This window comes from Lethenteron reissneri, chromosome 40, assembly GCF_015708825.2.
Source record: "Lethenteron reissneri isolate LAM-NWPU_2019-01 chromosome 40, ASM1570882v1, whole genome shotgun sequence".
NCBI lineage: Eukaryota > Metazoa > Chordata > Hyperoartia > Petromyzontiformes > Petromyzontidae > Lethenteron > Lethenteron reissneri.
The window spans coordinates 2,253,012-2,277,695 of NC_083818.1; the positions used below are offsets into that span (position 1 = coordinate 2,253,012).

General features: G+C 59.3%; 1 protein-coding gene across 1 annotated transcript; it reads right to left on the reverse strand.

Moving 5' to 3' along the window:
- Nucleotides 1-1,897: 1,897 nt before the first annotated feature.
- Nucleotides 1,898-23,849, reverse strand: LOC133352355 (phenylalanine--tRNA ligase beta subunit-like; the record flags this gene model as incomplete). The annotated part of the gene is given in 18 exon segments (XM_061567950.1): nt 1,898-2,241; nt 2,925-3,092; nt 3,503-3,620; nt 6,321-6,413; nt 7,308-7,388; nt 7,949-8,156; nt 9,462-9,523; nt 10,117-10,168; nt 12,090-12,151; nt 13,405-13,475; nt 14,516-14,624; nt 15,391-15,423; nt 15,425-15,542; nt 16,385-16,500; nt 17,792-17,864; nt 20,078-20,232; nt 22,500-22,555; nt 23,570-23,849. Coding segments are annotated over 18 exon segments (2,007 nt in total), but the record flags the coding sequence as incomplete, so codon positions are not given.
- Nucleotides 23,850-24,684: the final 835 nt, after the last annotated feature.

A 24,684-nucleotide genomic window follows, 5' to 3' on the forward strand; every position in this document is an offset into this window, starting at 1 on the left:
GTTGCGCGTTTTCGATTGTCCGCGCCGCTGCTTTGTGCCGAGACCCCGGCTGGAATGGACGGTTTCCCCCACAGCTCCTGTGCGTTGCCTCGATTCTTTCCCGAAAACGTGGTTTGGAAAATTTGCACCCCCCCCTCTCGCCTCCCCTCCCACCCCCACCGGTGGCCATTGTTGCAGTTGGCACGACGGTTCTGGTGAAGGACGTCTCACGGCGGTTTGGGATGACCGGATAATTACCGAGGACTTCGTAGAGTGGCCTGCCTCAGCGTCACCTTTGCAGGCGTGGGGATACGGTATAGGTTGGCGTGCGGCAGGTAATCTCGTGCAACTTTTCCACTGCACAACCCGAGCCCGTGCCGAGCCAGCCCAAGCCCGGCGCGGCTCCGGGTTGTTTTTCCACCGCAGAAGCCGGACCCGTGTCGCCGTAGTAGGGCAACCGAGTCGTCGGTGCTGCCGTGTCGTCACCGCGCGGCGACGCATGTCGCACGCAACTGGTGCGTCGTTCGTGCCGCCCCAGGCCCTCCTGCCCCCCCCCCCCAAGTCAGATGCCTCCTTGTGATGCCAGCAGCGTAGCACCGTTTGTTGGTTCTGGCTTGCCAGTGAAAACGATGGTATCATGATGACAATTATTATTCTCACGATGGCCCACAGCGATGGGAGAATCGTTTCACGACCGTTCCTCCCGGCAACCCCCCCCAGGCCCAGTGTAACAACAGCCTCTCTCGGTAACGTACCTCGATTTGTGTTTATCAAGGGAGTCGCGTTTGTGTATCGTTCGGACGTGCCGCCCGCCCGCCCGCCGTGCGTGCCGCCGTCTTCGTGTTGCCGTGCTTTGCGCCGCTTGGCTTCGTTGAGGCCGTGGATCTCTCGCGGATCGGTCGTTGTCGGTCGCCTTTAACTGCCATGGTCATTTCGCCAACGCGTTGATTTTTCCGACATGATTTTTACTATGGATGTATTTATTAATAGATATGAATCACTTTATCACCAGTAAAATTATATATTCATCATCATGATTATACATCTCCGTCATCGAATCGGCATCATCATCGTCTGAAACCTGTGTAACTGCAAGAGGTCATCGTTTTGAAGTGTTATCTTGTCACGTGTTTGTGTAACATATATACATTGTAATGCGGTGTTGTCAAAATTTACAAGAATAAAAGTTTTACTGCAAAGCGTAATCTGCACGGGCCCGCCCGACGAGACTGTGACCCCCGCAGTCGGTGATTGCAGCGACCGCAGCGACCGCACACCTGGCTTGGTAAGCGCCAACCACCGCCCCACACCGCAAGGCGGCAACTGCAGAGTAGCCACAGGCCGTAGTAGCAAAGAGGTCACGGTGCATACGGGATGTGGTGTGCCGGTGCGGATGTTTTCCGGGTTGTTGATTTGGGACAGGCCTGGCTGAAATTACCCCCCCCCCCCCCCCCCGAACTTAACTCGAAGCAACATGTCATTTGAAAACAATGGCATCCTCCCTGGCATCGTAGTGACCTTGTCTGGCCTCGTCTTCCTCAGCGACACAGCCAACACCACACCACACTCAAAGACATAAAGATCCTCTGTATAGTCTGAACACACTGTTGGGGCAGGTGCTTGTTAGTGAGTACCTATTAAAGCTGGCACGGCACACGAGGGGATAGGTTGGCCCGCACCGTGCCCGACCGCATTTGTCTCCCCCAGTGGCGATGTTTACACACTGCGCCAGGTACTCATTTGAGACCCAGTCAACCTAGGGGAGGCCCAGGAACCGTTCAGATAATCGTCGCAGGCCGATTCGCGCAGCGCGCCGACCGCTGTACCGCCGCTCCCCACGCCGCCGCCCGACACCACAACCACCAGCAGCACCGCCAGCCACCGACACCGTACGCAGCAGAAGCACAAGAAGTCGTCCCGTGTCTCGTTTCTTTATTCAGAGGGGGGCAAGCTGGGCTGGCATGGCTGGGATGGAGGGACAGGGGCACGTTACAAGTGGTCAATTAATGCGAGACTACGGCAGCCGAGGTGACGTCGGCTGCGCGGGAGAGTTTGTTACGGACCGACGGCGACCCTCTGCGCCGAGCGTCTCCCCCCCCCCCCCCCCGCATCACAGGAAGGGCTCCAGCGACATCTCGAGGGCGGCGCACGGCAGCGAGAGGTCGAACTGGGCAAGCACGCCCGGGTGCAGCACACCGAGTCGGCCCACGGGCGCGGAGCCCACGCGCACGCACGCACACCGCCCCGGGAAGAACGTGGGGTCTGCGCGGCGGCACACGCACACACACACAACGCGCGCACACACACACACAACGCACACGCACGCACACACACACACAGGTGAGGCTTCGCCAACAACGACCGCCGTTCACCACGGAGCTAGTGCAATGCTAGGTGCACTTGGAGGCCACGTGACGTGTCAAAGGCTCCGCTGGCAAAGATGTTACGGAACAGACCCAGGTGCCATGGGTTGACTGAGATGCAAACTAAACGAAACTTTTTATTTTACCAGCTAAAGCACACAGCGATATGGCTCTTTTAAGAAGTGACCTGGCCATAAGTGATAGTTCAATGAAGTGGCTTATCATGTGGACATTTAGAGTAGCCAAACACTCTAAATGCACGTTTCTAAATGTGGTGGCTGTGAGCGGGAATCCAACCCCGGGACGCCGGGTTCGTAGCGCGAACCCAAAGGCGCAGTTTGACTTATATATTTGGTGGAGGGGGGGGTAGGGGTTTGCATTGTCCCTCGCATTAAGAATCGTGGGTGCAAATAATTAAATTTATTTTTAATCTTAATTGTAAACGACTGAAAAGAAAATTAATAAAGGTGTGCAAACTCCGCCCATGCGCTAACCGCTACACTACCGCTCCCCTCTACGCACACGCGCGTGCGTGTCGGTATTCGCGGTGCGTGATTCGGTGCGCGATTGGGCGCACGTTACCCTGGTCTGCCTCGATGTGGTAGGCCTTGTCGTTGCCCGGCGCCGAGTAGCGGCTCGCGACCGCCAGCAGCTGCATGACGCGGTCGAGGAGGCCGTGGATCACCTCGAAGCCCGGGGCCTTGTTGTAGTAGACGGCGCAGAGGCGGCGCTCGTTACGCGTGCCCACATCTGCACGGTCACACGCGCGCACACGCGTGAATCCACGAACGCACACGCACGCAGACTAACGCACACATGCACGCGCTCACACGTGAGGCAGACCCCACACCCCGTGTGTCCTTAACAGACTGCTGGAGCAAGGGCTGTTCGCGAGTAGCAGCACCGATTTATGGGTGCATGTTGAACTTCTTTCGCACCGTACGTAGCCAACCGCGCTCATCGGAGGTGTGGGGGAAGGACAACAAACTTCTAAACAAAAACTGCACACAAGTAGCACTTATGAAGGCTGGCACGGCACGTGGGTTGTTGGGTGGTCAGTAGGACGGACATTCTCACCTGCGTCCCACTCTCCCTCACCTGTATCCCACTCACACCTGTGTCCCACTCCTCCTCACCTGTGCGTCACCACCCTCCCTCACCTGTGCTCGAGTCCTGCAGCACGACGTCCGAGATCTCAAAGAGCTTGAGAGGCAGCGGCATGTTGCGGTTTGCGGCGATCGTCTTGAGGAGGCCGGGGAGCAGAGTGGTGCGCGCCACCTGGGCATGCCACCCCACACACGCCACCACACACACGCCACCACACACACACCAATCAAACACTGTCGCCTGTGACAGACTGTCGGGGCGAGCGCTGTTAGCGAGCAGCAGCAGCGCCTGCGAAGGCCGGCACGGCACGCGAGGGGGGGGGGGGGCAGCGCCACGCCCGGCCGCAGTTTGTCTCCCTCCTGGCGATGTTTTTACACCGCACCGCACTGCACCAGGCACTCGTTTGAGGCCGAGTCGACCTAGGGGAGGCCCAGGACGGGTTCAGGTAATCGTCACCGGTGTTGGTGGCCATGAGCGGGAATCGAACCCGGCTCACCGTGTCGTGGCTACCCGCTACACTACGACCGCTCACCACGCGCCATCACCACTCACGTCGCCGTGACGACCGCGGCCGTGTAGGTGCTGTGGGGGGTGCAGGGGGAGTGTGGGGGGTGCAGGGGGAGTGGGCGGGGGCAGGGGGAAGGGGGGGGGGGCGGGGGGGTGGGGGGGGGGGCAGGGGGAGTGGGGTGGGGGGCAGGGGAGAGTGGGGGGGGGGGGCAGGGGGAGTGGGGGGGGGAGTGGTGGGGTTGGGGCCAGGGGGAGTGGGGGGGGGGCAGGGGGAGTGGGGGGGGCACAGGGGAGTGTGGGGTGGGGCCGGGGGCGTGGGGGGGAGGGGGAGTGGGGGGGGGGCCAGGGGACGTGGGGGGGCAGGGCAGGGGGAGTGGGGGGGTGCAGGGGGAGTGGGGGGGGCAGGGGGAGTGGGGGGGGGCAGGGGGAGTGGTGGGGGGCAGGGGAGTGGGGGGGGCCAGGGGCGCCAGGGAGTGGGGGGGGGGCAGGGGGAGGGGGGGGGGGGGGCAGGGGGGGAGGGGGGGGGGGCAGGGGGGAGGGGGGGGGGGGAGGGGGAGTGGGGGGGGGGCAGGGGGGAGGGGGGGGGGGGGGGGAGGGGGAGTGGGGGGGGGGGGCAGGGGGGGGGGGGGGGGCAGGGGGGAGGGGGGGGGGGGGCAGGGGGGAGTGGGGGGGGGGCAGGGGGAGTGGGGGGGGCAGGGGGAGTGGGGGGGGCAGGGGGAGTGGGGGGGGGCAGGGGGGGGTGGGGGGGGGGGGGGGGGGGGGGGGGGGCAGGGGGGGGGGGGGGGGGGAGGGGGAGTGGGGGGGGGCAGGGGGAGTGGGGGGGGGCAGGGGAGTGGGGGGGGGCAGGGGGGAGTGGGGGGGCAGGGGGAGTGGGGGGGGGAGGGGGGAGGGGGGGGGGGGCAGGGGGAGGGGGGGGGCAGGGGGAGGTGGGGGGGGGCAGGGGGAGTGGGGGGGGGAGGGGGGAGTGGGGGGGGGGCAGGGGGAGTGGGGGGGGGGCAGGGGGGAGTGGGGGGGGGGGGCAGGGGGAGTGGGGGGGGGCAGGGGGAGTGGGGGGGGGCAGGGGGAGTGGGGGGGGGGCAGGGGGAGTGGGGGGGGCAGGGGGAGTTGGGGGGGGGCAGGGAGTGTGGGGGGGGGGCAGGGGGAGTGGGGGGGGGCAGGGGGAGTGGGGGGGGGGCAGGGGGAGTGGGGGGGGGGCAGGGGAGTGGGGGGGGGCAGAGTGGGGGGGGGCAGGGGAGTGGGGGGGGGGCAGGGGGAGTGGGGGGGGCAGGGGGAGTGGGGGGGGTGCAGGGGAGTGGGGGGGGGGAAGGGGGAGTGTGGGGGGGCAGGGGAGTGGGGAGTGGGGGGGGGGCAGGGGGAGTGGGGGGGGGCAGGGGGGAGTTGGGGGGGGGGCAGGGGGGATGGGGGGGGCAGGGGGGAGTGGGGGGGGGCAGGGGGATGTGGGGGGGGCAGGGGGAGTGGGGGGGGGCAGGGGGAGTGGTGGGGGCAGGGGGAGTGTGGGGGGGGGGGGGCAGGGGAGTGTGGGGGGGGGCAGGGGGGTGGTGGGGGGGTGCAGGGGAGTGGGGGGGGGCAGGGGGAGTGGGGGGGGGCAGGGGGAGTGGGGGGGGGGCAGGGGGAGTGGGGGGGGGGGCCAGGGGAGTGGTGGGGGGCAGGGGGTGGGGGCAGGGGGAGTGGGGGGGGGCAGGGGGAGTGGGGGGGGGGCAGGGGGAGTGGGGGGGCAGGGGGAGTGGGGGGGGGCAGGGGGAGTGGGGGGGGCAGGGGGAGTGTGGGGGGGGGCAGGGGAGTGGTGGGGGCAGGGGGAGTGGGGGGGGGGGAAGGGGGAGTGGGGGGGTGGGGGGCAGGGGAGTGGGGGGGGGCAGGGGGAGTGGGGGGGGGCAGGGGAGTGGGGGGGCAGGGGGAGTGGGGGGGGGGCAGGGGGAGTGGGGGGGGGGCAGGGGGAGTTGGGGGGGGGGCAGGGGGAGTTGGGGGGGGGCAGGGGGAGTGGGGGGGGCAGGGGGAGTGGGGGGGGGCAGGGGGAGTGGGGGGGGGCAGGGGGAGTGGGGGGGGGCAGAGGGAGTGGGGGGGGGCAGGGGGAGTGGGGGGGGGGCAGGGGGAGTGGGGGGGGAGCAGGGGAGTGGGGGGGGGCAGGGGGAGTGGGGGGGGCAGGGGGAGTGTGGGGGGGGCAGGGGAGTGGTGGGGGGGCAGGGGGAGTGTGGGGGGGGGCAGGGGGAGTGTGGGGGGGGCAGGGGGAGTGGGGGGGGCAGGGGGAGTGGGGGGGTGCAGGGGGAGTGGGGGGGGCAGGGGGAGTGGGGGGGTGCAGGGGGAGTGGGGGGGGCAGGGGGAGTGTGGGGGGCAGGGGGAGTGGTGGGGGGGGGGCGTGGAGGCCACCTGGAAGTCGGTGCTCTTGGGGTTGGCGATGAGCACGGCGTGCGTGCTGCCCACGTCCCGCAGCAGCTTCTCCGTCACGTCCTCGTGGGAGCACTGCCGGCGGGGCGAGAGAGAGAGAGAGAGCAGCGCTCGCGGTCCACACCAAAGACAAAGATCCCCCGGGTTGCAGCGCTTAGCGGGCTGTTTGGGACGAGTGCTGTTTGTGAGAGGTGGGTCGCCGGCACCGACGGCCTTTGTCTCCCCAGCGACGATGTTTACACGCGGCGCAGGATGCTCAATGAAGGCGGAGACAATCCAGAGGAGGCCCAGGGGTGGTTCCGATATCCGTCACTGACGTTGGCCGCGAGCGGAATTGAACTCGGGTTGCCGGGTTTGTGGCGCAGCACGCGAACCGCTACACACTGCCGCTCCCCACTAGTCCCCACGCACACACACACGCACCACACCCACGCTGTCCCCCACACTCGCACCACGACAAGCACTCGCACCACGACAAGCACTCGCACAACGACAAGCACTCGCACCACGACAAGCACTCGCACCACGACAAGCACTCGCACCACGACAAGCACTCGCACCACGACAAGCACTCGCACCACGACAAGCACTCGCACCACGACAAGCACTCGCACCACGACAAGCACTCGCACCACGACAACCACTCGCACCACGACAAGCACTCGCACCACGACAAGCACTCGCACCACGACAAGCACTCGCACCACGACAAGCACTCGCACCACGACAAGCACTCGCACCACGACAAGCACTCGCACTCAATCCTATGTCCACACTCTCGCCGCACCCGCCCGGCCACTCGCGTCCCAAGCCACCTCGCGGCAACCATCGTTCACACGGACGGCCAACCCTCAAGGTGTGGCGCCGCAGCCCGGGGCGCGCTACGCGAGCGGCGTGGCGCAGGCCCTGCGGCGAGCGGACACGGGAGACCCGAGCCAGCCCCCCCCCCCCCCCCCCCCCCCCTCGTACCAGCGCGAAGGTGAGCGCCTCCGTGAAGCCCGCGGCTGCCACGTCCACCCGCAGCAGGTCCGTCAGCTTGTTGAGAGGAAACTGCACACGCAGGCAAAGACAAAGGTCCCCCCCGCGTAGACTTAACAGAATGTAGGGGCAAGTACTGTTAGCGAGTCGCGCCTATTAAGTCCGGCACGGCACAGGAGGGGGTGGGTGGCCAGCACAGCGCCCGGCCCAGGACCGGTTCAGACGTTCGTCACCGATGTTGGCCGTGAGCGGGAATCGAACTCGGGTCGCGGGTTCGTAGCGCACACGCCGCACACACACACGCACGCACGCATGGGAACACGCGGGAGCACGCGGGAGCACGCACGCACGCAAGGCAAACACGGGGGAATGACGGCGCCGTTGCCGCGTCCCTGGCACGGGGCGGGCTTGAACGCTTTCCCGAATGGAGGCGGCCCCAGCACGCGCATGGTGCACGATTAGCGCGGTTGGCCACGTACGTACCGTGCGAAAGTAGTTGAACGTACGTACAGTTGCACGCGCGAAGCGCGGGAAATCCCGCCTCCTCCAAAGCACGGAGGAGAATCGCCGCCAGCCTTCGAAATGAGCGGCCTCCACCCCCCGGGAGAGTTCTTACCGTCGCCGGCGCTCACCTGGTGGGCGATGGTGAGGGTGCCCGGGATGGTGCGGACGATGTTGTTGAAGCCGTAAGCGATGGCGGCGTCCTCCATGATGTCGCAGGCGTGGATGATGTCGGAGCGGATCGGCGGGATCTCCACACGGATCTGGGAGCCGTTAGGGGCCACCTCTGACTTGAGGCACATGCGCGTGAGCAGGCGCGCCAGCCGCTCTGGGGACTCGCTGGCCCACGGCGCCGGGGGAGGGGGGGCACGGGGGGTCAGCAGCGACTCGGGGCTGCGCGCAGGTGGCACAACACGGACACTGAACTATTTAACAATTATAATATTTTTTTAAACCAGGTTAGGCCCACTGAGCTATATGGAGCTCTTTTTTAGAAGCGACCTGGCCACGACTGATAGCCCAACGAAGTGGCTTATCGTCACGTGGATATTTATTGTAGCAGCCATATAATCTAAATGCACGTTGATTCTAAATGTGGAGGGAAACTCAACTATTTGTATTTTACCAGTTAAGGCCCACTGAGCTGGATAGTTATGGCAGCCAAACACTCTAAATGCGTGATGTAGATTCTAAACGTGGAGGGTAAAACTGGAGGACCTGGAGGGAAATCCACACGACCACAGGGAGCACAGGCAGAACCAAAATATCCAGGCGTCGGGGTCGGGATTGAACCCACAACCTCCTGCATACTTGGCGAGGGAGATACCATCTGGCCGCCTACAAAGATCCCCCATAGCCTCAACAGACTGTTGGGGCAAGTGCTGTTAGCGAGCACCGATGAAGGCCCTGCGGCAGGGCACACGAGGGGGTGGATGGTCAGAACTATGCCCTATATGCTCCATATTATATATATCATCTATGGACCATTCAGTAAAGCACCACAGTCCACGCTCCTTCAAAGGTGGATGAGGAACAACAGAACGACGCGAACTCCCACTCCTGAAGGCCGGCAGCAGAACTCCACATTGGCGTCTCGCTCTTGAGCACATCGCACATCGCTACGCGCAATAACAGAGTCGTCTGTGGGCAATGCCCGTCTATGGTAGTCTATGGGCAATGTTAAGTCTATGGGCAATGTTAAGTCTATGGGCAATGTTAAGTCTATGGGCAATGTTAAGTCTATGGGCAATGTTAAGTCTATGGGCAATGTTAAGTCTATGGGCAATGTAAAGTCTACGGGCAATTTTAAGTCTACGGGCAATGTTAAGTCTACGGGCAATGTTAAGTCTATGGGCAATGTTAAGTCTATGGGCAATGTTAAGTCTATGGGCAATGTAAAGTCTACGGGCAATGTTAAGTCTACGGGCAATGTTAAGTCTATGGGCAATGTTAAGTCTACGGGCAATGTTAAGTCTACGGGCAATGTTAAGTCTATGGGCAATGTTAAGTCTACGGGCAATGCAAGTCTCTGGGCAGTGTTAGTTGATGAGCGATGTCAAGTCTCTTGAATAGAATAGAATACAACACGCCCACACCATATACACACGGCGGTTGCACGGTGCCACTGGGGGAGGGGGCTCTCACCGAATGCCAACGCGAGAGTTGATGTACTCGGCACTCAGCACCTCTGTCCTGTACGGCAGCTCCTGTCAGCAGACAAAGACAAAGATCCCCCGTAAAGCCTCAACAGACTGTTTTGGGGCAAGTGCTCTTAGCGAGCAGCACCTATGAAGTCCGGCACGGCGCACGAGGGGGTGGGTGCCCAGCACCACGCCCGGCCGCCTTTGTCTCCCCAGTGGCGATATTTACTACACACCGCACCAGGTACTCATTTTAGGCTGAGTCGACCTAGGGGAGGCCAAGGACCGGTTCAGATATTTTTCACCGGTGTTGGCCGTGAGCGAGAATCGAACTCGGATTGCCAGGTTCATAGCGCAGCGCGCTAACCGCTACACCACCGCTCCCCACTATACATAGACACAAAGATCCCCCCCCCCCCCGTATAGCCTTAACAGACCGTTGGGGCAAGGGCTGTTAGCACATACACGCGCACGCAATCGCACGAGCACTCGCAGCAAGCCCTCTGCTGGCCCGTGTCCATCATCGTCCTTCGCCAATCCACTGCCGGATGAAGGCCCCACGAAGACCGACGGCGTCTCTCGCGATCGTTGAGCGTGACGACGGGAGGCCCGTTGCTCACGAACGAGAGGAAGGGAGCGGGGGTGGGGGGTGTACGCACCGGGAACAGGGTCGTCTGTCCGTCGGGGCTCACCACCTCCACCGCCTCCACCCTGCAGGGAGAGGCCGGCGTCACAACAGCGGCGGCGGCGACACCGCCGGTGCTCGCTGCGGCCTTTGATGGCGCGCAGCGGATGTCTCGCGACGCGCGCGTAAACATCGCTCACGGTCGACACTGTTAAACATCAGTTGAACCGTGCTCATCGGAGGTGCGGGGGAAGGACAACGAACTACTGAGCACAAAAAGCAGTTCTCATATCCGAAGAGCGTTCCAGACGGCCGCAGAGAATAGCGTGCACACACAGACAATGAAGGGCGAATGAATGTACAGATTTTTAGCAAGATGACGTTTCCTCCCCCCCCAAGGAGTTACTGAACGAATGTGAATAATGTTTACTTGTGAAGCGTTCTGTGACGATCTTACGGTGAAGGGTGCGACATTAAATAATGTTCGATTCATCGACTGCACAGTTGCTCGACTGGTGCGGTGGCCAGTGATGGGTCAATATTTGTTTGCAGGAGGCCATTTGAAAGCGGTCACGGGCTCAAGGCACCACTCCACAACCTGCTTTGGGATATCCCTAGGTGGAGGGGGGGAGGGTCAACCAAAACAACAAGAGACATTTTTCTCGAATTCGGTTAAAAATAAAACCCCGCAAATATTTTAAGGGCCGCAATGCCACGCGGTGGATACGAGACAGTGGCGAGTCCTTAACAAGCAACGGTGACGAGGCGGCCCTTGAAGAGCAGCGCGCGGCTCAGGTGATGCAGGTTGCCCACCCCTGCCCATGGTGAACTGGACTCCCATGGTGAACTGGACTCTCATGGTGAACTGGACTTCCATGGTAAACTGGACTATCATGGTGAACTGGACTCCCATGGTGAACTGGACTCCCATGGTAAACTGGACTCCCATGGTAAACTGGACTCTCATGGTAAACTGGACTCCCATGGTGAACTGGACTTCCATGGTAAACTGGACTATCATGGTGAACTGGACTCCCATGGTGAACTGGACTCCCATGGTAAACTGAACTCCCATGGTAAACTGGACTCTCATGGTAAACTGGACTCCCATGGTAAACTGAACTCCCATGGTGAACTGGACTCCCATGGTAAACTGAACTCCCATGGTAAACTGGACTCCCATGGTGAACTGGACTCCCATGGTAAACTGGACTCCCATGGTGAACTGGACTCCAATGGTGAACTGGACTCCCATGGTGAACTGGACTCCCATGGTAAACTGGACTCTCATGGTAAACTGGACTCCCATGGTGAACTGGACTCCCATGGTGAACTGGACTCCCATGGTGAACTGAACTCCCATGGTAAACTGGACTCCCATGGTAAACTGGACTCTCATGGTAAACTGGACTCCCATGGTGAACTGGACTCCCATGGTGAACTAGACTCCCATGGTGAACTGGACTCCCATGGTAAACTGGACTCCCATGGTGAACTGGACTCCAATGGTAAACTGGACTCTCATGGTAAACTGGACTTCCATGGTGAACTGGACTTCCATGGTGAACTGGACTCTCATGGTAAACTGGACTCTCATGGTAAACTGGACTCCCATGGTGAACTGGACTTCCATGGTAAACTGGACTCTCATGGTAAACTGGACTTCCATGGTGAACTGGACTTCCATGGTGAACTGGACTCTCATGGTAAACTGGACTCTCATGGTAAACTGGACTCCCATGGTGAACTGGACTTCCATGGTGAACTGAACTTCAACGGTCAGGGGTCGGCAAGCAAAGTAACAAGAAGAGACATTTATTTTGAATGTCAAGAAGAGCCGCAGGTCGCCGACCCCCTGGGCGAGCCGTACGACGGGAACCAACAGGCTTCCCGGCCACTCGCAGGGCCCCGCCGCTCCACGGAACGAGAGGCGGCGGGGCCTCTCTCTCTCTCTCAGGCAGGGGCTTTGGTCGCCGCAGACGTCCGGGCCGAGCGGCGACTACTCACGTGAAGGGCTCCGCGCAGTACTCGCTGAACATGGCCACCAGCGTGTCGAGCACGACCTTGGCCTAGGGCGGGCAAGGGCAGCAGCAGCAGCAGCACGCGGTGAACGCTTCTCCACGGGGATGGCGCCGCTGGCGGCTAACAGCTGTGACGACCGCGCTACCGATTTATCGGTTCAGTTGCTATGTGTGTAGTGTGTTTTGAGTGTTGGTGTAGTGTGTGTTGGTGTAGTGTGTAGTGTGTGTGAGTGTTGGTGTAGTGTGTGTTGGTGTAGTGTGTGTGAGTGTTGGTGTAGTGTGTGTGTGTAGTGTGTTTTGAGTGTTGGTGTAGTGTGTGTTGGTGTGTTTTGAGTGTTGGTGTAGTGTGTGTTGGTGTAGTGTGAGTGTTGGTGTAGTGTGTGTGAGTGTTGGTGTAGTGTGTGAGTGTTGGTGTAGTGTGTGTGTAGTGTGTGAGTGTTGGTGTAGTGTTGGTGTAGTGTGTGTGTCGTGTGTGTTGGTGTAGTGTTGGTGTAGTGTGTGTGAGTGTTGGTGTAGTGTTGGTGTAGTGTGTGTGTAGTGTGTGTGAGTGTTGGTGTAGTGTGTGTGTGTGAGTGTTGGTGTAGTGTGTGTGTGTGTGAGTGTTGCTGGACTACATAGTGATGGACCAGCGGATGCAAGCCCATGTCCTTGACACCAGGACCTACCGTGGAGCTGATCTGCCCTATGACCATCGACTAGTCATCTGTAAGATGCGCCTGCCATTCTTCCACTCCGGTGGTGGGTGTACACCCAGGACCCCATTCAAACCCAAGGTGGCCTGGTCTCAGCTAGCTGATGAAAGTTGCAAGCGAGAATTTCACCCCATCGCTTGCAGCTGGGGTTGGCATCGTCCCCCACTCCTCCTGATGTCGAGGGTGTGAGTATTGGTTTAGTGTTGGTGTAGTGTGTGAGTGTTGGTGCAGTGTGTGTGAGTGTTAGTGTCGTGTGTGTGTGTGTGGGTTATAGTGTGGTGAGCGATAGTGCAGCGGTTAGCGCGCTGCGCTCCGAACCCGGCGTCCCGCGTTCGATTCCCGCTCACGGTCAACGCCAGTGACGATTATCTGAACCGGTCCTGGGCCTCCCGTATGTCGACTCAGTCTTAGATGAGTACCTGGTGCGGTGTGTAGTAAACATCGCCCTAGGAGACAAAGGCGGCCAGGCATGGTGCTGGCAACCCACCCCCTCGTGTGCCGTGTCGGCCTTCACAGGTGCTCCTCGCGAACACCCCAACATTCCGTTAAGGCTACCGAGGGCGTGATCTTTTGTCCGGCTGGAGTGAGCGTGAAACCGCCGGCTGTCACCTTGTAGGGGTCGGTGGCCGTGCACTCGACGAAGATGTTCCTCGTCGACAGCGTGATCTTCGAGTGGTTCCCTGCACAAGCGAGCCGACCGCATGGAACGACGCAAACCCAGCGGGGAGAACGAGCCACAGAGAGACCGATCAGCGACCCCCATGAGTCAAGACGATTCATCCCATGATGATGCTGGTTGTAATTACTGGTAAAACGTCGTACTCAAGATTGCAAATGTTGTGAATTTACTCTCCAACACACCGGTGTGTTGTACTAGTAACGAATTGGCATGTTCTGTTTACGTGACAAACCTTACTAATTGGCTGTGTCGGGTGGTGTCGGGTTCAACGACACATTGATATTTACGCGATCTAACCCAAAAACGCTGTAATATGGAAGGTGGGGCTGTTAAGACGCCCAAACCCAGTGGCGTGGCCGTGGTTCACGCGGGCCCTGCTGTTAGGAATTAAATGCGTCCTCCCCCCCCTCCTATCACTGACCCCCCCTCTCTCCTACCTGGCGTCTCCGCGTTTGACTCACGCGCGCGACACTCCCCAATGGCGTACTCTTGGCGTCGTCACGCGAGCAGGCCATGTGACGCACACCGACCAATCACAGAGCCGCCTCACCGCAGGCATTGACGGTGCCTTCCCTGGCCGAATCTCGGCCATCTGCCGTGCGGCCGAGGCAGACGCCACCGTTGCCGACGCGGCCTCAAGCCGGCCCTGCCAGGGCTCTCCCATCCAGCCGCCAGCACTTGCCCCGACTCCCCCCCAACCACCTTCCTACCCTTCTTGTGTAACCTGGCACCAGAGCCCCTCCGGCACCATGGGAATCCCAAGTGCAGTTACACCGCCTGCACACCCTACGGCCGCGTTCTTCGTTGCAAGGCCCACGGGGCCACTGGCGGCTCCTGGTGGCCTGTAGTGCGGCACCTGATGTACGCAGCCCCCCGACAATACACAAAGAGTGAAAACACCCCCCCATCATCGTCATCTTCGTGCTGCTGTCAGACCCCCATGGTTTCAAATGTGTGGCGGCCCCTCACACCAACGATGTCTTATCGCCACAAGTGCAAGCGAGTGAAGAACGCTGCCTACGGCAACGCCACGGTGCCTACCGTTGATGATGGGCGGCATGGACAGCACGACTCCGTGAGCGTCCATGATGACGGGGTACAGGGGGCGGCCGTCCAGGATGTGCAGGTAGTGACGGAGGTGGCTGTCGGTCTGCGGATTAGACACGGCCGCTCCGTGAGCCAGGGGGTTCAACTCAGGGGGGCGGAGATTCTCCGGCTCGCGGACAGAACGCAACCCACGACTTTGAGTTTCGCGCTCGCCACGGCCGTGCAATCGTCGCCTCGCCCATCGGCTACCGGAGGGGAATGTTTCTGACCGTGGGAACACCGGGTACGGAGGGCGTGGGCGACGATTCCAGCGATCGCGACGGAGTGCTGGCTGACCCGGTCGAGGTCCATGAGCTCGTGTGGGTATGATCACCCTATGAATAACCCAACCGGTAACGGATACACATTGTAGTTGATATGCACACATGAACTCGCCCCCCCCATCTGGCCTTCGCACCCGATTGGCTCACAAGTGATGGCATCTCTCCCTCTATTTAAGACCGAAACAGGATGATTTCTCCACAACTCTGGCTGTCGCCTGATGATGCTGCTTGTTGTAATTACTGGCGAAACGTCACGGTACTCGAATGTTGTAGAGGGTTTTACTCTCCAACACACAACCGATTAGTGCCGTACTAGTAACGAATCTTACCGATTGGCCGTGTCGGGTGGTGGCGGGTTTAACGACACATTTATATTCACACGCTCTAACCCACAACAACAACAACATATCTGCCGCGAAACCCTTCTACGTGTTAAACTGGTCTGGGCTCGGTACGCGTGAACGAGCGAGCGAGCGAGCGGGCGGGCGAGTGAGCGGGCGGGCGTGTGCGACGATTGCAGCGATGGCTGCGGGAGCGCCGGCTGACCCGGTAGAGCTCCATGAGTTCGCAGGCCGTGTGCTTCGCGGCTGCCGTTGAGCGGCGTGAACTTGATCTCGGCCGGGGGTCTCGCCGTGTACACGAACGGGCCCGACACCGTGTCCAGGTCGTGCGTGCCGATCGCCACCAGTGTGCGCTTCCTGGTGCACACCGAACACCGTCGTCATCATCATCGACATCACCACCGCCATCATCATCATCATCGTTACCATCACCACCACCATGGCCCATGGCCACAAGCATCGTCATCATCATCACCACCACAATCATCACCACCACCACAATTATCACCACCACCATCACCATCGTAACCACCACCAACATCATAACCACCACTATCGTGTATCACACCACCATCGTCATCATCATCAACATCACCATCACCACTATCACCATCATCATCACCACCACCAACATCATTCCTACCACCATCATCCATCGCCACAGCCATCATCATGGCCAATGGTCCAAGAAACCTCCACCACCATTACCACAATCGTCACCACCACCATCACCATTTGGCACAGCCATCAGGACTAGAACCTAACAACCAAAGGCTATTTGCCGTGCTTAACGATGACCAATCTGGCTCGGGGCCAAGCAGGGCCAGGCTCGGGGCTAACGACGCGTTCAATGCACCTGGCGGCAGTCAGGTGCATTGACCACGCGGCTCGCGACGCCGGTTAGTACACTGTGAAGGGCGCGGTGAGTAAACTGCTAGGGGCGTCTCAACGCAGCGTGGCGTACGGGCTCCGGCACAGCTCGGATGTGCCAGTGGAAAATGTCATGAGCCTGCCTCTAAGAGACACGGCGATTTACACCGGGCCCAGCGGTCCAACATGGTCGGCATGCGCCAGGCCACCCCCCCCCTCCTCCCCCTGCCGGCTCTCCCCGGCTCTTCAGAGCCCGTCGCCTGGGACGCTCCGGTCCCGGGGGCCGGTGCAGTTGCACCGCCTGCATCCTGGGCGGTCTCCCAGCGCACCGGCACACGTTCTGGTGCAGCTTTTCCTGCAGCTCGATGAAGCTGTCGTAACGCTCCTTGTCCAGAGAGATGTTCCTCAGCACCGCGGCCACGGCGTACGGGCGCACGGACGCCGTCTATCGCGTACACACGCGGCACGGACACGTCCAACACGGGGCACAGACACGTTACACACGGGGCATAGACACGTCCAACACGGGGCACGGACACGTCCAACACGGAGCACAGACACGTCCAACACGGGGCATAGACACGTCCAACACGGAGCACAGACACGTCCAACACGGGGCACAGACACGTCCAACACGGAGCACGGACACGTCCAACACGGGGCACAGACACGTCCAACACGGAGCACAGACACGTCCAACACGGGGCACAGACACGTCCAACACGGAGCACAGACACGTCCAACACGGGGCACAGACACGTCCAACACGGGGCACAGACACGTCCAACACGGAGCACAGACACGTCCAACACGGGGCACAGACACGTCCAACACGGAGCACGGACACGTCCAACATGGGGCACAGACACGTCCAACACGGAGCACAGACACGTCCAACACGGGGCACAGACACGTCCAACACGGAGCACAGACACGTCCAACACGGGGCACAGACACGTCCAACACGGGGCACGGACACGTCCAACACGGGGCATAGACACGTCCAACACGGAGCATAGACACGTCCAACACGGAGCACAGACACGTCCAACACGGGGCATAGACACGTCCAACACAGGGCATAGACACGTCCAACACGGGGCATAGACACGTCCAACACGGGGCACGGACACGTCCAACACGGAGCACGGACACGGTACGAAGACGCGGACCGTCGAGGCAGCGCTCACACAGACACGTCTACCATGAAGCACACACGGACACGTATGTGCGTGTGTGTGTATGTTGACATTGTTTCGCACCGTACGTAGCCAACCGTGCTAATTGGAGGTGCGGGGGAAGGACAACAAACTAAACACAAAATCAGTTCTAACGAAGTGAGTTTGTCAATCTAGATGATGATGATTTTTTAAAGAGTGCACACAGCTCCAGTGGCTTCGTCATATCGGAAGGGGAAGAGCGTTCCAGATGGCCGCAGAAGCGCATCTGAAAGTGCCGCACAATGCGGTGACCACCGTCTTTGTAAGATGGTTAGCCAGAAGCCGCTGCGAGGATGACCGGAGTTTGCGCGATGGTTTATGCTCCTTGACGAGACACGTCTAAACACACAGCGCACTGGCACGCCTAATATGACACAATTTGGAATTATACAGCACAATGCACTTTGTGTGCCTGCGGTGACGTTAATGGCGGCGGCCGTGCGAACGCGATGTCTGCGGTAATGCCGATGTCGTGCGTGCCGTGACGTGGGAGTGTGTGTGTGTGTGGCAACGCACCTCTGGTGAGATGACCAGACGCTGCATCTTGCCATCGGCTGGCTCCACGCGGCGATACACCGGTGCCTCACACCTGTGAGCGAAGCCATAGGCAAACCATAGAACCCCCTTCCTTACGGAGGGCCGGATATGACTGCCAAACACTGCTGGGCGGGCAACCGCACGTGATCGCATCGCTTCGTGGCTTGCGGGAGTGAGAGAAGTGAGCGAGAGCTCCGCTACAATGGGACGCCGTGGTGGTGCCGGGTCGGGAAATATCTCCCTGCGGTGCCTGATCAGAGCAGCTAAGATGGCCGCAGCGACGGATACATCTCGGGCCCACTGCGAAGCGGAAGGCCTCGTGTGGCCATGGGCCGGAGGTTCCTCACCACTGCCCTACACCCTGCACACACACACTCCCTACACCCTGCACACACACACACTCCCTACACCCTGCACACACACACACACTCCCTACACCCTGCACACACACACACTCCCTACACCCTGCACACACACACACACTCCCTACACCCTGCACACACACACACACTCCCTACACCCTGCACACACACACGCCCTACACCCTGCACACACACACACACACTCCCTACACCCTACACACACACACGCCCTACACCCTGCACACACACACTCCCTACACCCTGCACACACACACACTCCCTACACCCTACACACACGCTCCCTAAACCCTGCACACACACACTCCCTACACCCTGCACACACACACACTCCCTACACCCTGCACACACACACACACACACTCCCTACACCCTGCACACACACACTCCCTACACCCTGCACACACACACACTCCCTACACCCTGCACACACACACACACTCCCTACACCCTGCACACACACACACTCCCTACACCCTACACACACGCTCCCTAAACCCTGCACACACACACTCCCTACACCCTGCACACACACATTCCCTACACCCTGCACACACACACACACTCCCTACACCCTGCACACACACACACACTCCCTACACCCTGCACACACACACGCCCTACACCCTGCACACACACACACACACTCCCTACACCCTACACACACGCCCTACACCCTGCACACACACACTCCCTACACCCTGCGCACACACACACTCCCTACACCCTACACACACGCTCCCTAAACCCTGCACACACACACTCCCTACACCCTGCACACACACACACTCCCTACACCCTGCACACACACACACACACTCCCTACACCCTGCACACACACACTCCCTACACCCTGCACACACACACGCACACACACTCCCTACACCCTGCACACACACACACTCCCTACACCCTACACCCTGCACAGACACACACACTCCCTACACCCTGCACACACACACTCCCTACACCCTGCACACACACACACTCCCTACACCCTGCACACACACACACACACTCCCTACACCCTGCACACACACACGCCCTACACCCTGCACACACACACACACTCCCTACACCCTGCACACACACACGCCATACACCCTGCACACACACACACACACACTCCGTACACCCTACACACACACACACTCCCTACACCCTGCACGCACACTCCCTACACCCTACACCCTGCACACACACACACACACACTCCGTACACCCTACACACACACACACTCCCTACACCCTGCACGCACACTCCCTACACCCTACACCCTGCACACACACACACACACACTCCCTACACCCTGCACACACACTCCCTACACCCTGCACACACACACACTCCCTACACCCTGCACACACACACACACTCCCTACACCCTGCACACACACACACTCCCTACACCCTGCACACACACTCCCTACACCCTGCACACACACACACTCCCTACACCCTGCACACACACACACTCCCTACACCCTGCACACACACACACACACTCCCTACACCCTGCACACGCACACACTCCCTACACCCTGCACACGCACACTCCCTACACCCTGCACACACACACACTCCCTACACCCTGCACACACACTCCCTACACCCTGCACAAACACACTCCCTACACCCTGCACACACACACACCCTCCCTACACCCTGCACACGCACACACTCCCTACACCCTGCACACGCACACTCCCTACACCCTGCACACACACACACCCTCCCTACACCCTGCACACGCACACACTCCCTACACCCTGCACACGCACACACTCCCTACACCCTGCACACACACACACACTCCCTACACCCTGCACACACACGCTCCCCACACCCGCTGCCTCCTTTCCTGCCCCCTGCCCGGCCGCACACCTCTCCTTGAAGACTTGCAGGCCGCGCGCCAGCCCCTCCACGCACAATAGGTCGTAGCGGTTGGCCGGCACGTCGATCTTGTAGACGACATCTTCGGAGGCTCCCACGGCGCGCTCCTCGCCCTGCTCGCGGCTCACCTGCTCCTTCTCCGACGTCTACGCAGCTCGGAGGCAGGAGCACAAAAAAACAAAGACAAAGATCCACCGTGTAGCCTTCAACAGACTGTTGGGGCATGTGCCGTTCGCGAGCACCTATGAAGGCCGGAACGGCACACGATGGGGTGGGTGGCCAGTACCACGCCCGACCGCCTTTGTCTCCCCAGTGGCGATGTTTACACACCGCACCAGGTACTCAGTTGAGGCTGAGTCGACCTAGGGGAGGCCCAGGACCAGTTCAGAAAATCGTCACTGGTGTTGACCATGAGCGGGAATCGAACTCGGGTCACAGGGGTTCGCAGCGCAGCGCGCTAACCACTACACTACCGCTCCCCACTGCGCGCGCGCGTGCACACACAGACACTATAACGTACAGACACAACAACAACAACCGCCATTCGCCACTAAGTGGCGGTGACGTCACCACGACGCTTGTACAAGGCCAAGTACACCTTGAGGCCACGTGAAGTGTCGAATGCCCACTGGCAGGAGGTCACGGGGCAGACGCAGGTGCCACGGGTCGACTGACCTAGATGACTGGCTGATGCACCATCCTGTGCCCCCTACTGTACCAACTTGCTGTGCTTTAGCCACCCGGCGCTCCGCTCGTTGTTGTGAGCGTCGCTCCTCCGCCCTCCGTTGTTGTTGGAGGGCGACTGCCTCCAACTGCCCAGTAGCGTCCTTTACGAGCCTCCTCCAGAGGCCGATCTTGACACCGCTGGTACCAGTCATCGGCAAATCCACTCAGCTCCACGTCCTCCTGTACCACATCACTCCATCTCTTCTCTAGCCCGTGCCGCGCCCGTTTAGTCCCCTCGGCCGAACAAAAGCTGTTTAGGCATGCGGTGGCTGGGCATGCGGGCTACATGACCCAGCCAACGCAGCCTTGCCTGCCGGAGGAGCTCACCGATGGGACTTTGCCCAGATCTTTCAAGGATTTGTGAGCTCCTCACACAATCCAGCCTGGTTAAACCCAGGATAGATCGTAGGCAGGCCAGCCTAAATGTTTCCAACCGGCGAAGATGCTCCATTAGGGGTGTCTACGTTTCGCAAGCGTAGAGAAGGGAATGACCGTGGCCGAGAAGACCTGAAGCTTCGTGCGGAGCAACAGACCAGGTAGCTTCCACACAGCGTTACGCAACCGGTGAAAAGATATTGCCACTCGACTGATTCGGAGTGAGACCTCTGTTGTTAAAAAGGAGCCGGTCATAAGCACACTGCCCAGGTATGGGAAACTCTCCACTCTCTCCACTACTGCCCCATCACCGATTGGGAGTTGTGGGGGTGGAGTGTCCGATGGTACAAAATACTCAGGCAGGTGCTTAGTTTTGGTGGGGCTGATGGTAAGGCCCCACCTCTTAGTGGCACGCTCCAGTCTCAGCAGCAGCGTCTCCAACGCCTCCTCTGAATGAGCAGCTATTACCAAATCATTGGCATACATAACGTGGTTGACCAATAGGGAGCCATCCCTTGATCGCACCCGGGCATCGATCAGCCTCCCATTATATCTGTACCAAATGGAAATTCCCCCGATACAGCTATTGAAGGTTTCACGAACTACGCGGTCAAAATAAATATTCTTGTTGGGATTCCCTACACCTCTGCTGTAGCAGACGGACAGAAAATATGGCATCTATGCAGGACCGTCCTTTCCTGAAACCACATTGGGGCTCCGCAAGCCCCTCCTCAGCGTGCCTAGCAAGGCAATGTTGAATAATCCTTGCCAGGACCTTTCCCGGCACACTGAGGAGTGAGATGCCCCTATAGTTATTACAGTCTGTGCGGTCCCTCTTCTTAAAGAGGGGGACCACCAGGGCATCCTTCCAATCCTGCGGAACCCGTCCAGTGGTCCAGCCTGTTGTTATGATGTCATATAGGGCAGTCTGTGCACAAACGCCACCCTCCCTCAGCATTTCTCTTGGGAGATCATCTCTGCCCGGTGCCTTTCCTGGTCTCAGACTCCGGATCGCCTTCAGCACAGACACACACACACTATAACCAACAGACACACACACACACTCTAACCCACAGACACACACACACTATAACCCACAGACACACGCACGCACAGCGGAGTCGCACGGTAGCAACAGCGTCGAATCGCACAGCTCACATTAACACACACACACGTAGATTAAGTGCATGTGCGTGTGGGCAGGGTGACGTGGGCTGGTGAGTGGAGGGTGACGTGGGCTGGTGAGTGGAGGGTCACGTGGGCTGGTGAGTGGAGGGTCACGTGGGCTGGTGAGTGGAGGCGTGGGACTCACCACTTCATCCAACTCCAAACCAAACTCAAAGCACAGCTCGTCAAACTCCTCGTCAGCTGTCAACAGAGACACGCACACACAGACACACACACAGACACACACACAGACACACACAGACACACACAGACACACACAGACACACACAGACACACACACACAGACACACACACACACAGACACACACACACAGAGACACACACAGAGACACACACACACAGAGACACACACACAGACACACACACAGGCGGCCTCGTTAAGCAGGTACACTGCAAGTGCGGTTCGCGAGCACCAGGCCCGGCCACCCGGCGTGGTGCTGCACCACCAACCACGTGGCATCACAATCCGTTTCAGCTGTGACGCAATATCCTGCCCTGCCCTTACACTGCCCCTGCCCGGTCTCCACCCTCCCTCTACACTGCCCCCTTCCCAGTCTCTACCCTCCCCCTGCCCGGTCTCTACACTGCCCCTGCCCAGTTTCCACTCTACCCTACCCTATCCCCTGCCCAGTCTCCACCCTCCCCCTACACTGCCCCCTGCCCTGCCCCGACAGTGACAGACACCGGCCACGTGGGTGACAGGAAATTGGGGTGACGTTGATGCCGGCGATGTGATGACTGTCGAGCTGTCGATGATGTTGGTGATGATGTTGATGATGTAGGTGATGTTGGTGTTGTTGGTGATGTTGTAGTTGATGTTGGTGATGATGTAGGTGTTGATGTAGGTGATGATGTTGGTGTTGTTGGTGATGATGTAGATGTAGTTGATGTTGGTGATGATGTAGTTGATGTTGGTGATGATGTAGGTGTTGTTGGTGATGTTGTAGTTGATGTTGGTGATGATGTAGGTGTTGATGTAGGTGTTGATGTAAGTGATGTAAGTGATGATGATGTAGTTGGTGTTGGTGTTGATGTAGGTGTTGTTGGTGATGTTGTAGTTGATGTTGGTGATGATGTAGGTGTTGATGTAAGTGATGTAGGTGATGATGATGTAGTTGGTGTTGGTGTTGATGTAGGTGTTGATGTAGGTGATGTAAGTGATGTAGGTGATGATGATGTAGTTGTTGTCCTCACTGTAGACGCGCCCCAGGGCCTTGAGCAGCGCCTCGCGTCTCACCCCCGACAGTCGGCATCGCGCCCGCACGCCTCGCCCGCTCGCTCTGCCGCGCGTTCGGGCGCCTTCTCCGCCGAGTGTTCGTCTTCTTCCTCTGCCGGAAGATTCTTCCTGTGCCGGAAGATTCTTCCTGTGCCGGAAGATTGTTCCTGTGCCGGAAGGGGCTTCCTCTCGTGGAAGATTGTCCGTCCGCCTCCGTAGAGAGACGACAGATTCTTGGGGCTTAAAGTCTCGGAGAGAGGTTCAAAGAAAATAACAAACACAAACGACGACGTTTCGATCGCGACGCAAGCGGTCGTCTGGTTTTTTTCTTTCCTGAAGACGACCGCTTGTGTCGCGATCGAAACGTCGATGTTTTTTGCTATTTTTTTTTTTTTTTTGTTATTTTTGTTATATTCCTGCAGTCACGAAAGCTTTAAGTGAAGAGGTAAAACGACGTTTCGGTTGGGTCCACCTTCCGGAAGACTCTTCCCGTTCCAGAAGTATCTGCCCGTTCCGGAAGACTCTTCCCGTTCCGGAAGATTATTCCCGTTCCGGAAGAATCTTCCTGTTCCTGAAGGGCAGTGGAGGGCTCTGAGACTCATCCTGGAGGTGCACACGCATGCCCAGCCCAGTAGCGGCAGGCCACGGAACGTGACAACAAACACCATACACAAACACAATACACAAACACAATACACAAACAATACACAAACACAATACACAAACAATACACAAACAATACACAAACACAATACACAAACAGCATACACAAACACAATACACAAACAATACACAAACAGCATACACAAACACAATACACAAACACCATACACAAACACAATACACAAACACAATACACAAACACATACACAAACACAATACACAAACACAATACACAAACACAATACACAAACACCATACACAAACACAATACACAACACAATACACAAACACAATACACAAACACCATACCAAACACCATACACAAACACATACACAAACACCATACCACAACACAATACACAAACACAATACACAAACACAATACACAAAGCATACACAACACAATACACAAACACAATACACAAACACA